Source organism: Rattus norvegicus, chromosome 10 (assembly GCF_036323735.1).
Source record: "Rattus norvegicus strain BN/NHsdMcwi chromosome 10, GRCr8, whole genome shotgun sequence".
Taxonomy (NCBI): domain Eukaryota; kingdom Metazoa; phylum Chordata; class Mammalia; order Rodentia; family Muridae; genus Rattus; species Rattus norvegicus.
This window is the reverse complement of record NC_086028.1, coordinates 100,402,501-100,415,117: the sequence shown is the minus strand read 5'-3', so window position 1 is coordinate 100,415,117 and position 12,617 is coordinate 100,402,501. Positions and strand designations below refer to the sequence as shown.

At 52.7% G+C, this 12,617-nt stretch overlaps 1 protein-coding gene across 6 annotated transcripts in view; it reads right to left on the bottom strand.

Annotated features, from left to right (window-relative positions):
- Window positions 1-7,164: 7,164 nt before the first annotated feature.
- Gprc5c (G protein-coupled receptor, class C, group 5, member C) overlaps window positions 7,165-12,617 on the bottom strand; it is a 22,272-nt gene continuing 16,819 nt past the window's right edge. For 5 of the 6 annotated variants that reach the window (XM_006247678.5, XM_006247682.4, XM_017597153.3 and 2 more), the window contains exons 4-5: window positions 10,877-11,026; window positions 7,165-9,231 (exon numbers count right to left, since the gene is read on the bottom strand). In XM_006247678.5, the coding sequence (XP_006247740.2) occupies window positions 9,199-9,231; window positions 10,877-11,026 (183 nt within the window). In that variant the 3' untranslated portion in view covers window positions 7,165-9,198. Of the gene's footprint in view, window positions 9,232-10,424; window positions 11,027-12,617 lie in introns of those variants that run through there. The other variant, NM_001191591.2, reaches the window with a different exon arrangement.

The following is a 12,617-nucleotide window of genomic DNA, read 5'->3' as shown; positions in this document are numbered from 1 at the left end:
CTCTAACCTAATGGCCATTAGGGGCGGGGCCTGCGGGTGTGGGCGGGGTCTTGTGGTGTGGGCGGGGTGGGTGGGTGGCTGTGGAGAGTAAGTGGAGTTTCAGGTGGGACTCCTCGAACTCAGTTCTTAGTTCTAATACAGGGATCCCTTTCACTACAAGATCACCAAAATTCTCTCCACAGAAGGCAGGGGCCCCTACAGGGAGGATTTCACATGACAAAAAAGGCTGAGGTTGTGAGAGCCGATGTACCAGCTACACCTTGGAACTACCGACAGGGCCAGGAGGCTAGTTCTAAAAAACGAATAAACCAGAAAAGTGAAAAGGGACAGAAGGCATAGCCTAGGGTTTTGGTTTTTGTTTGTCCAGACAAAGGTCTCACTACATATTCCTGCCTAGTCTGGAATTTAATTTGTAGACCAGGCCGGTCTCACACACACATAGATGCACCTGACTTTTCCTCCTGAGCGCTGGGATTAAAGACCCGCACCACCAACCCAGCATAGTCTAGGTTTTGAATCCCACCTCGTTTTGAATAAGATGTGTGACCTTGGCTGAGTCACTAACTTCTCTGAGCCTTAGCTTTTCCTCCAATAATAATAATAATAATAATAGTAATAATAATAGGCTGGAGAGATGGCTCAGCGGTTAAGAGCACTGACTGCTCTTCCAGAGGTCCTGAGTTCAAATCCCAGCAACCACATGGTGGCCCACAACCCCTCTGTAATGAGATCCGATGCCCTCTTCTGGTGTGTCTGAAGACAGCTACAGTGTATTCACATGAAATAAATCTTTTATAAAAGGCTATCAATCTATACTAACCATTAGTCCAGAAGAGTTTGTGGTTATTGCTATCTCCTTTATTATCCTTCGTGTATAACTCTTTAGTAGATGTGCTATGTACAAGTATGTATGGCCATATGCATGTGAACGTGTGAATGCACATGTGTATGCAGGTGCATGTGCACTGGTGTGTGTGTCTAGGTGGAGGCCAGGGGTCAATCATCTCCTTCTCTTCCTCCTCTTCCTCTTCTTCCTCCTCCTCTTCCTCCTCCTCCTCTTCTTCTTCAGGAGAGCAGAGTCAGCCTCCCTCTCCCTCTCCACAGAAACTGAGACTCACCACTTAGATTAGGTGCCTTGCCAGAGAGTCCCAGGAATCCTCCTGCCTCTGCCTCCCATGCCCAGCTATTTTTTAGTGTGTGTGTGTGTGTGTGTGTGTGTGTGTGTGTGTGTGTGTGTGTGTGTCATAGTGGGTTTTGCCATCTGTAATCTCAGGATTTTCTGCCTGTCCACTTTGTTCCCTGAAATAACGCCCCTGAGACTTCTTATATACTTACAAATACCTTGGCCAATGCTTTACCTGTTCTCTAACTAGCTCATAACTGAATAACCCACTTAGCCCATTCTGTGTTAGGCACATGGCCAGTTACCTTGTCTCAGATTCCACACACCTGCCCTCCTTAGGGTCCTCAGGGTGAATCCTCCCACAAGCTTCTAGCCCAAAATCCTTCCTTCCTACTGGGACTTCCGCCTCCGATTTCCCTCCTCAGCAATTGGCTCTTTACTGACAGGTGAGTGCTCTCACACAGGGCCTAAGAGATTATCTCTGTAGGTTAGTTTGTTTGAGACAGGGTTTCTCTGTGTAGCCTTGGCTGTCCTGGAACCCCATCTGTAGGCCAGTTTGGCCTCGAACTCATAGAGATCTGCCTGCTTTTGCCTCTCGAATCCTGAGCTTAAAGGCTTGGGCCACCACGGATGGGCTACCTTTTTATGTGGGTTTTAGGGATGGAGCCTGGGCTCTCACACTTGCTTAGTGAGCACTTTACCAACTGGGCCATCTCCCTAACCCCCTCCATACCTTCAGTGCATAACTCACCTCCTCCCCGACCCCGGCCCCCCCCCCACGCGTTTACAGAGGTATGTGCAGTGGATCACAGTGGATGCCTCATTTTACCTGTTCTAAGTGGGCAGAGCCCCCTCCTTAACCTCACTCTCTCTCTTGACTATCTGACCCCACACTTGGACGTCAGCATTACCAGGACACATCCCTGCAGGTTCACTGGTCTAGCCTAAATCTGAGATGTCACCAAACTGGGTGTCTCCACCAGGTGGCACTTGATACCCAGGCCTTGTTCATTTGTTTAACAAATATTTCATGGCTTCCCCTGTTATGCCAGGCTCTGAGTCCAAAGACAGGATCAGGATCGTAGAGATAAAAAAACAACAATTGCTCCTTTCTTGGAGACTGTGGCGTAGTAGGAAACATGTAAACAAAGACGGGGGTTGTCTTAGAGCTTCTATTCCTGCACAAACACCATGACCAAGAAGCAAGTTGGGGAGGAAAGGGTTTATTCAGCTTACACTTCTACATTGTTCTTCATCACCAAAGGAAGTCAGGACTGGAACTCAAGCAGTCAGGAAGCAGGAGCTGATGCAGAGGCCATGGAAGGATGTTACTTACTGGCTTGCTTCCCCTGGCTTGCTCAGCTTGCTTTCTTATAGAATCCAGGACCACCAGCCCAGGGACTGCACCACCCACAATGGGCTCGGTTCTTCCCCCTCGACCACTAGTTGCCTTACAGCTGGGTCTCATGGAGGCATTTCCTCCAGGGAGGCTCCTTTTTCTGTGATAACTCCAGCTTGTGTCAAGTTGACACAAAACCAGCCAGTACAAGGGGGGAAAAGATTCCCTTAAAAGGTGAAAATTGCTGCTAAAATCAGAGCCCAGATCCCAGTGACCCGGTGAGTCACCGACTATGGCTTTCCGTCTACCTGACACCGAAGAGTGACAGGCAAGTGACCCAGAGGTACTAGACCCCACCCCTGCACCTTTGCCCTACTTGATCTCTGTCCCCTGGAGGTCTTCTAGAGATCTCTTGAAACTCCAGAGGTGGGGCTGGGGGTTGTAGCTTAACTGTAGACTGCTTGCCTAGCGTGCACAGCATCCTGGCTTCCACCCTGGACACCACACACGCGGGGAATGTCCATACACACTGCTAATCCCAGCGCTCGGGAGATGGAAGCCAAAAGACCAGAAGTTTTGAGGTTGTCCTTGCATCTGTGGCTACCCGATGAGCCCCAGGCCAGCTTGGGATGCATAAAACCCTGTCTCAAAAACAAACAAACAATCCAGGGTATACCTACATGGGATGTGTCTGGAGGGGGCAGCGTATAGCCTTAGGGTGTCTGGCCCTTTTTTAACCCACAACGGAACCCCGTGCCCCACTCCCAAAGATGATCCCCTTTGTAAATAAAGGCTTTCTGTCATTCAGCTGTTTTTTTTTTAAAGGTGTGTGTGTGTGTGTGTGTGTGTGTGTGTGTGTGTGCGTGTGTGGCACGTGCATGTACCAGAACTTGCAAAGACGAGGTGATCTAGTGTCAGGTCACCTGGTGCTGGAGTTAGGGAGTAACTAAGTCCCAGACCCTTAGGAGAGCAGTCTTAACTGCTGAGTCACCTCTTCAGCCAGCCTCCTCTTTCCTTATCTTTGAGACAGCAGCGGCCCATCCCCATCTTTATCCTCTGCAGGAGCGGCCAGTGCTTTTAACCCCTGGGCCAGTCATTTCCCCCTCCCTCTGATCTCAGTTCAGTTCCTGGGAATCCAAAGCCTCTGGCCTTCAGGGGCACTGCGTGCACGTGTACGTACTCATACACAAGCAGGTACATACGCACATTAATAATAATAATAATAATAATAATAATAAACTTTTCAAAACTGGTGACTTAGCACTGGGGTGGGTGGGGCTTATGCCATTGTTCCCCTCCAAACCCCCTTACTCTTTCTTGCATTCTGCCCATCCCTCCACCCACACCCACATCCACACCCACCCCACCCCCCACCCCTGGCACTGCAGTGAATTAGGAAATCAAATGCATGGTTAATTTTCACAATGGAAATAGAGAAAGAAAGGGGAAAGGAAAGTGTGGGTAGAGAAACAGCAAGGCAGTAAAAGTCTCTCCCTCCCTGGCCTGGAAGCCCCACCCTCACACATGTGACCCTGAACTTTATTACCCAGAGTCCTTGTATGTAAATAAGGGCCCCTGAATTTGGGGATGTTGGTATAAGTGGTCTACTAAAACCTTCTGCTTTAAGTCTGAGATTGGTTTCTCCTGAAAAGTTCTTTGCATGTGGGGTAGAGCTCTGAACCAATAGCATCCTGCCCCCATCCCTGCTCGGCAAGCCTCTCCTATAGGGATCTGGGGCAAGGGCTGGGAAGGAATTTGTCTGGGCTACAAGTCTGTGTGTGTGTGTGTGTGTGTGTGTGTGTGTGTGTGTGTGTGTGTGTGTGTGTTGGGTCCATTTATCCCTGAGTCACAAGACAGAGGGCTATGCTCAGTCAAGTATGGCCTGCCCCCTGCTGTGACCCACAGCTGGGCACCTGCTACCCAGACTCTCCTCTGACCTTGGGCCCTGACTGTGGGTCTTTCTGGTGGCCCAGGTACCCTGATCCAGTGTACAGTAAACAGACTTTCCCCTGGCTGGCATTCTTGCCCAAGACAACTCAGCAAACCAGGTTGATCACTTGTTGCCTGTGCCGTAGCTAAGATTGGGGTTCCCAGGCTGCCCTTCCCCAGAGAAGCAGCCCAGAAAGAAAGCAAAATCTGGGACTATGTGGATTCCCAGGGTCCCTGTAAGGCTGGCTGAGGCCCCCTGTAACCCGACATTGGCCAAGGGTTTGGGCAATCCTAACCAACATTTGCCAAATCCCCAAGCATTTTTGACTGTCACAACCTGGGACTTGGTGGAGATCCTGGCATCCGATACCCGGTCCTACTTAGCATCCAGCACACAGAGTTCCCAAGTATCAGTAGCGCCAGGCTGAGGAGAACCTGAAGCCCAACCAAAACAGCGGAGGTGCTCCCTCTCCAGGCCGGCTGGTCCAAGACAGGGACCTGCTTCCTTGAGCTAGGCTGAGACAGACATGATACTGGGCTGGTGGAACGAATGGGACAGAGACTTCTACACCAGATCCCTAGAGGGGAGGCTAGCAGAGCAGGGTAGGGGCACTGTGGGCTACCAACAACCCCAACACTCCTACCTATCCCCCCTCCCCGTCCTCACCCAGGTCTGGGCAGGCACAGAGACAGCTAGGGGCAGCTAGTGATGTCTGGCAGGCACTCAGGGGGATCTGATTGCGGGTGTCAGGGTGAGGCATAGGTGAGAGAAGGCAGCTCTACAAGGAGAGTGACAGCTGAGCTCCAGATGTCCAGGCCCACCTCCCATCAGGCCAAAACACACACCCCAGGAGCCTAGGAGGGAGTTGGGGTATTTGAAGTGGGAAAAGGAAGCAGAGGATGCTGGAGCCCAGAACCCTGGAGTTCTGGCAGGGTCCTCTCTGAACCTTCGGATTGGGGCTCAGTGTGAACCTTCCCAGGACCCCACCCCTTGCTCCCTCAAGTGCCCTGGGAAGGTAATTCTTTTTATGTTCACACCAGGGAGCATCTCCCCCTCTCCCTGGCTTGGGCGAGTCTGCGGGCAGACAGCTGGCTAGGAGGGGCCTCCTAACCCCCTCAGCTCCTCTGTGGAAGGCACAACCCTGCAGTGACCTTTCATCTGGCTAGCTCTACTGCAGACCTCGGGCACAGACTGCTGTGTCTTCCCGACTCTGACACAGAGCAAGAGAGAGGCAGCCCATGCCATGAGGGTGCCCTGTGGCCCAGAGTGACTGCCATTCTGGAACAGTCAGTCGAAGCTTCCGTAACTTCTTCAGAGCCAGTCTTTCCTTGTAAAGAAGAACTACAGTCATTCCTCTTGATGCCCCTATGGGTACTTGGGAGACAGTTGTCTGGTCCCTGCACTCCAGTCTGGCTACTTGGATTTCCTCTACAATTAGGCTACCCACCAAGATGTTTCCCCTGACACATCAGAGAACCGACAAACTATACCAGCCTATACCTCCAAGCACCAACCCAGTTATGGCAACCACTCTGTCCAAGGACAGACAGCAAATGGCCCAGTCCAGAGGCCCGATAGTGCAGGGAGGACACACTTGAGTGCTATGCTTGAGTGTGATTTTGTGTGTGAGTGCTCTTTTGTGTATCCAAAGGTTGTCACTCCTGTTTTACAGATGCGACTGGGGGAAGGTAAAAGAGTTTGTACAGGGCCACAGCTCATAATTGCCCCTTGATCTCTACACACGCTATAGAACTCTTCACTCCGTGGACACTTCCTGCTACAAGGCCCACTGAATCTCTTTGAGAGTGCTGGTCTCAAAGAGACCCGCGCCCCATTACGAACACCCCAATGGGACCCATCACCCCCCACTCCCGGCTATTAACGGATACCTTTCCTCTAGGAGGATGAGGTCAGAGCCGCACAGGGCCCAAGGAGGATGAGGTCAGAGCTCTCTGGCTGGTGCAGAGAGCTAAATAATTCATGCTGCTGCTGTAAACGGGGCTGCAGCTTCCTGAAGGACCCAGCCCTGAGACAGCAGACAGGAAGTCTGCTTAGCAGCCCCCTGAGCACGACCTTGGCGTGCCCTCTGCAGAGCTGGGGGGGGGGGGGTGCTGGTCTTGGTGAGAGTGTTGGTTGGCGTCTGTGTGGTGACAGTCGGGCAAGCCGGCTAACCCTTCTGTTTCTTGCTTTCTTCCATGAGGAGCCAAAGTGCTGCTGCCGAACAAGTACAATGGGCCACAAGAGCAAGCTGGGTGTGGCCAGGACGGGGCCCCCAGGCCTGGGGCAGCTGTGCTCATCTCTGGCCCAGCATGCCTTTCTGTGAACAAAGCATTTTGTGAAGATGAAATGGTCTGTGCCCTGCCTCCCAACCATGCCAGGCATAGCTGGGTAAGCTATCTGAGGGTGTCCCCTTTCCCACCACACCCCTCCTACATCTTGTGTGGGAACCGTCTGTCTCTCTGCTTGGCTGGTTAAGAATTCAATGTTTGTTTTTCTTCTATCTTGTGAGTTCCTGGCCGGCCTGGAACTCACAAAGATCTGCCTGCCTGTCTTCCAAAGTACTTGATTAAAGAAAGGTGTGCAACACCATCCCCAGCCGAGAATTCGAACATCTTTCGGCATCTTTTGGAGGCCTGGTTTTCTCCCTTAAAGTCTCTAACCGGAGAGAGGTTACTTGCAACCAAACAGCTGTTAGCAGAGATGGGGGGTTGGGGAGAGGGTCAGGCAGGCCGGCCAACAGACATTCCACAATCACTTAGAAACACACAGGAACAGAGGCAGTAACCCCCTCACAAAGAAAGGGCAGTCATTTAATTTTGAGCAGTTACAAGGTTGAGCCTCGCTTTACATCCACTACGGGATTTAACAGTGTCGGTGTGACATCTATTAAGGGATAGTAGCCTGCAAATGAGAAGCTTAGATCAAGCCTGGACCTACTTGATGTCTCCCCATTCAAGGCTTGTGTAAGATTCAGAGCTGTTAATTGGGAGGTTCCCCAGCCCTCCTTAAAGAAAAAAAAAAAAGTACTTCTTCACTGAACAGGAACTAGAAGACGCAGGGTAACCATGACACTCCCAAATCCTGGCAGGCCTGCATCCTCCAGGAACCCATCACTCCTCAGCTTTAGCTGTAGGCAGGACTTGAACTATAAACACGGCCACACCCACCACAGGCAACACACCTAGGGATCTGGAGCTTTCTGAGTCCTAAAGGACTCACTTGAGACAGCAAAATAGTCCCTTGCTTACTGTGGCAGATCTTGGGGCTCTAGATCAAGAACAGCATGAGGTGCGATGGAGAGCCCCACTTTCCTTGTGGAAGGCTGTGCATTCTCACTCAGCAAGAGCTCAAGGCAGGAAGAGTCACATTTGCAGGTACAGTCCTACTCTGTGGGAACCTGTCACCCGAAGATCAAAGGCACAGGCTGCTGGGGAACAGCATGAGAACTAAGCATGAGGAAGCCTCTCATCTTTACCTCAACCTTGATGCTCAGCAGCGCTGGGCTAAGGGCCAGGTTAGCACACGGAGGGGGTGCCCCCAGAAGAGGCTCTGTGTGGTACCCAAGAGTAGAAGGAAGGGTGATGCTCTGGAGATCTCAATTTCAGGGTCCGGTACCATGACACCATCTCAGCCACCGGTGTCAGCAGCTTGCAAGCCTGAAAATGGCCCTCTCTGACCTGAGTGGACATCGGGTCCCTCTGGCGCATGTCTTCAGGCCAAAGACACTCCTCTAATGATGAAAACAGTAGAGCAGGTCTAGGTGTCCCAAGGGCGTCCACTGCCCAAGCTGAGGTAGACATCATTCCATAAGCAACCTGAAGTCCTGGACCCATCCCACCAGTCAGACGCAGGAAAGGTTCAACTCACCCTGAGAATGCAGCCCTGACTCCCACCCACTGTCTCCTAAGGGTACTCCCAGACCCCAACCACTTATGTCCTGATAGCCAAGCAGGTACCTCCAGAATGTGTGAGAGCCAGGTAATTCAGAGACGTCCACATCTGCGCCTGTCCCAGGAGCGACCCTGGGAGCTGGCGCAGAAGCCAAAAGCAGACTGGAAGAGATTCAGCGAGGGGATTAGCCGAGGTACAGAAATGGTACAAAGCCCTGGCACCACCGTGGCCCACCGGCTCTTCAAGTCTTATGTGGGTTCTCTGTGCGGCAGGGCTGGACAACAAAAGCTTCCCCAGGTGGGACAGATGTTACTGCCATCTCCATGATGATGGGCAGCGGGAAGAACAGAACAGGCAGACTGGTCCTGCCCTGGTGAGGGGACACAACCCACTGAAGGTAGAGGAGACTCAGTCCATGTTCAAAGGTGCTGAGACCTGGGACTCTCAGGTCATGAGAAACAGCCTGACCAACCTAGCCGGTGACCTTCTGGAAGTCTAGAAGGTACAGCAGGCCCTAAGTAGGGGAAGGGGCAACAGGTTACTAACACGGCCAAGAGGGTCCATCACGCAACTGACGTTCACAGCGGGACAATAACCCGGAGAACCACATAGGGACACAGACTCTGTGACCTGGGCGGTGTGCTAAGGCAGGAGATGGGAGTCAACTCCCGGTAGCTGCAGTTTCTTGGGTACCAGGAAGCTGGGATGGGCAAAGGGATATGTGGCCCTATGTGAGCACCAGTCACATGCTTCAGGCCTATCCCAAGGTCCCACTCAGTCCACTGCTTCAAATTGGTGGCCTCTGGTCCCTCCCAGCTCCAAGGACAACAAAGATGGGGAAGCGGCTGGGCCCTGCTCAGCTGGATGCAGAGCAATGAGGGATCCGGATGAGGTGTGGTCCAGGGAAGAGGGCATCTACCATCTTGTTTTATTTTTCGGGGACTGATCCTAAAGTAACCAGAAAGAACAAGAGTCAAAAGGGAGGGGTCTACTGCTCATAGCCCAAGTACTGAATTATACTAAAATAAAATTAAATTTAAAAAAAGTCTCGGTCAGTCCTCAGGGAGCAATGCCATCTAAATATAGAAGTTGGGGAGAAGTCTTCTTCCAATAATCCTTTTCTCTCTTTCAACAGCAACGGCAACAACAACAACAAAAGGCTATTTTCCCCTTACAACTGGTGTCAGAAAATAGCTTCTGGCTAGTCGGGGACAAACATTCCCAAGCCGGGGATAGGCAGGCTCTCATGTCCCCTTAAAGAACCTGGACCTGGCACTAGAACATTGTCCCATCCGTAAGGAATAGAGGCAGCTCGGAGCCCAGGCCACCAGTCTGGCTTATCCCAGGGAGAGCCAAGGGCAAAAGCTGGGAATATCAGTCTGGCCAGTCTTGGTCCAGCCACCTAGAGGCTCTGTAGCCAGACTAGGTCACTTTGCTCACTATAAGAGGTTGGGACAACTACCCTTAAAGTCCCATATAACCCTGACGTGACAGCATTCTGAGACTTTGGCTCTAGAAATGGAGGGAAAGACTGTCTTATCCTGATGTTGTCCTCCCCCACACCCAGACCCCCAGCCCCACCGGCCACAGAGATGAGCCCCAGCTGTTTGTGGGAGACTTTTACTGGTCCCTAAATCTTAAGCACATGGATGCTGTGACCCTTGAACCAACCAGGACAGGCCCAACCTCCTGTCTTTGTGAACCGTCATTATAAACAGTTCAGGCCCACTTACAAGCCAACCTACTCCGGCTGGGAAGCATGATCTCGGAACCTGGAGCAGAATGGCAGCCTGCCTCACCTTCCCGTGCTAAGTGGGAGAGGCCAAGAAGAACGGATCCCCCCTCCTAACCCTAGAACCTCTCACTGGTGGGTCTGCCTCCCCCATTCTGTCTCTTAATATAGCCAGAGGAAGATGAGACCCAGGTGGAACACTTTCAGGTGTAGGGCTGCATCCCAGACTTGAAGAGCCCAAATACTCATTCTGAGATAATCGGTGGCAGACACACTAGAGAGCCCTGCCCTGAGGAGGCCCCAGCCCCTTACCACAGGAACCCAAAGAGCATCAGCCCTAAGAACTGGATAAAGGAAGGAGTCATGGGAAGTAAGAACCCAGTCAGAAACCACAAGCCCAAAGCAAGAGTTAATAAAGCAGAAATGTGTTTATTAGGCACCCTTGCTCCTCACAGAGGAGTGGGATCCAGCCCAAGGCATTCTCTCTGAGCTCCATGGAGGCTTGTAGGTGTCACTGGAGAGTGTAGGCATAGAACCAGCCACCATCCCAAGCAGAACACTATTTGGATAGAGTTAGATCACCAGAGGTAGCCCTGGCATGAAACAGGGCAAGCGCCTGGACTCCACAAATACTGAGTGAGAGGGGCCCTCCTGGACACACACCCAAACATTGGCAGATCAGGGGATCTGACCCTGAGGCATAAGCTACCCTGAGCCAGTAAGGAGGGAAGGGAGCCACAGAGCATAGGGTCCCTAGTGGTCCCTCACCCGAACCAGGTCCCAAGGACCCTCTCTAAATTGGCCCGCATCCTCCTGGCCACAGCTGCTGCCTTAGTCCCACACATAGGGATTTCTAAAGACCTGAGAGATCTTGCCGTCTTTCGTTGGCGTGGCCACCTGGTGGCTCTGGACCATGTACATGTCTTCAGCTCGCAGGGTTGAGTTGGCACTGCCCATCACCTGGCTGTTGGCGGTGGCCCGTGGGAGGATGACGTCGTACGCACCTTCAGACTGGAAGGAAGAACAGGCGGTCTCACAGTCAGGGTATTGGGAGCCAGGTTCCGCCAGGGCAAAGGCACAAATACCCAGCTTCCTGCAGGGCTGGGCCTGCCAGCTCCCACTTCTCGACCCCTCCACCCCCATTCCTCCAGGGCCCTGCTGGCAGAATGCAACAGATGACTCTACCCCTAGAAATAGAGAACGGGCCTTCTGGGTTTGGAAGAAGCTCCCTGGTCACATCGGGGCTTCCCAGGAGACCCTGTCTCTGAGTTCCTGCTCCTGGGTTCTTGTGAAAACCTCAGGTGCTGCTGCCTGACTGCTACTACGCGGGAGCTCCCTTTCTCCAAGTCTATTCCCTGAGTCCCTAAACTGTCGCTATAATACCTGCTACCCTTCTGGTAGGTCCTGGTTCATATAAATCTGGCCTAGAAACCTGGCCCCAAATGTTCTACCTGGAAAGAACAGGAACCCCTGGGGTGGTCCCACCTGTCTTATCACAATGTATGACAGACGTTACCACCAAAACTCTGAAGCTCCCAGGATCATGGGGGTAGGGGTGGGGGTGGGGAGGGTGGTGCTGGCGGTGGTATGTCCCTTCCTAGAACATCCAACCACCCCTGGCTGTCTGGGATACTTAGTTCTGGGATCTTCAACTCAGGAATGCACCAAAATTGTCAGGACTGTTTGTAAAGCCCCAGCCCCAGTTGATCCCCACTCCCTAGCTGGGCCCCATCCTGAGATAGGCTGGCAGATGTTTAACTACTGGGATGGGAAAGCCCTGAAGTCCCCTGTAGATCTGCCTTGGGACTTCCTTCTAGATAGAAGCCAAGCCACCAGGTGATGTCAACCCCCACCCCGCCAAGTCCAGATTCCCCACCCCCACCCCCACCAACAGCAAGTCACAATACTGCGTCCACCTCAGACCCAGTCTGCAGTGTCAGCAAGTTCTCCATCACGGCTCACTCTGACGGTCTGTGGGCCAGGGGTGTGAGAATGAAGCAGAAATAGCAGCCCAGTTCAGCTCACCCTCCCAACTCCCTCCCAACTCAGGGAGAGGAGGCCGGGCCCCCACTCCACAGAGCTCACAGTGTGAATGGAAACTGCTCCAGGGGTCAGCTTCACACTAGAAAAAGAGCTGGGGTTGGAAGTCTCAGACACACCGGCCAGCCATCCCCTGCTCCTAGCCCGGGAGAGGAGAGGTGGGGAAGGAACGGATGGGAACAGCACCCTGCTGACCTCCTGGCTTCCTGTTCCCAGAATCCTGCCAAGGCAGGTCGCTGACCTCTCTGGCAACCACTGCCAGCAGAGGGGAGGACCACATATGGAGCGGGAGTCTACTCCACCTCCTTCCTGTTCCCACAGCCCCCTTAGCTAATGGAGTACTGCTCCCAGAGCCCAGGGGAGGTATAAGGTCAAGGCATGGAAATGGGGTATCATATGGCCCAGGCTGGTGGTGCAGGCTGTAGCCCTTGAACTCAAGCTTCCTGCTTCTGCCTCCTGAGTGCTAGAATTACAGGTATGCGCCACATGCCTGGGCCTCCGGCAGTGGGTGATGCCAGTGATTCAGGACAGATCCCACTGCATTGTGCTAGAGCCCTGGCTT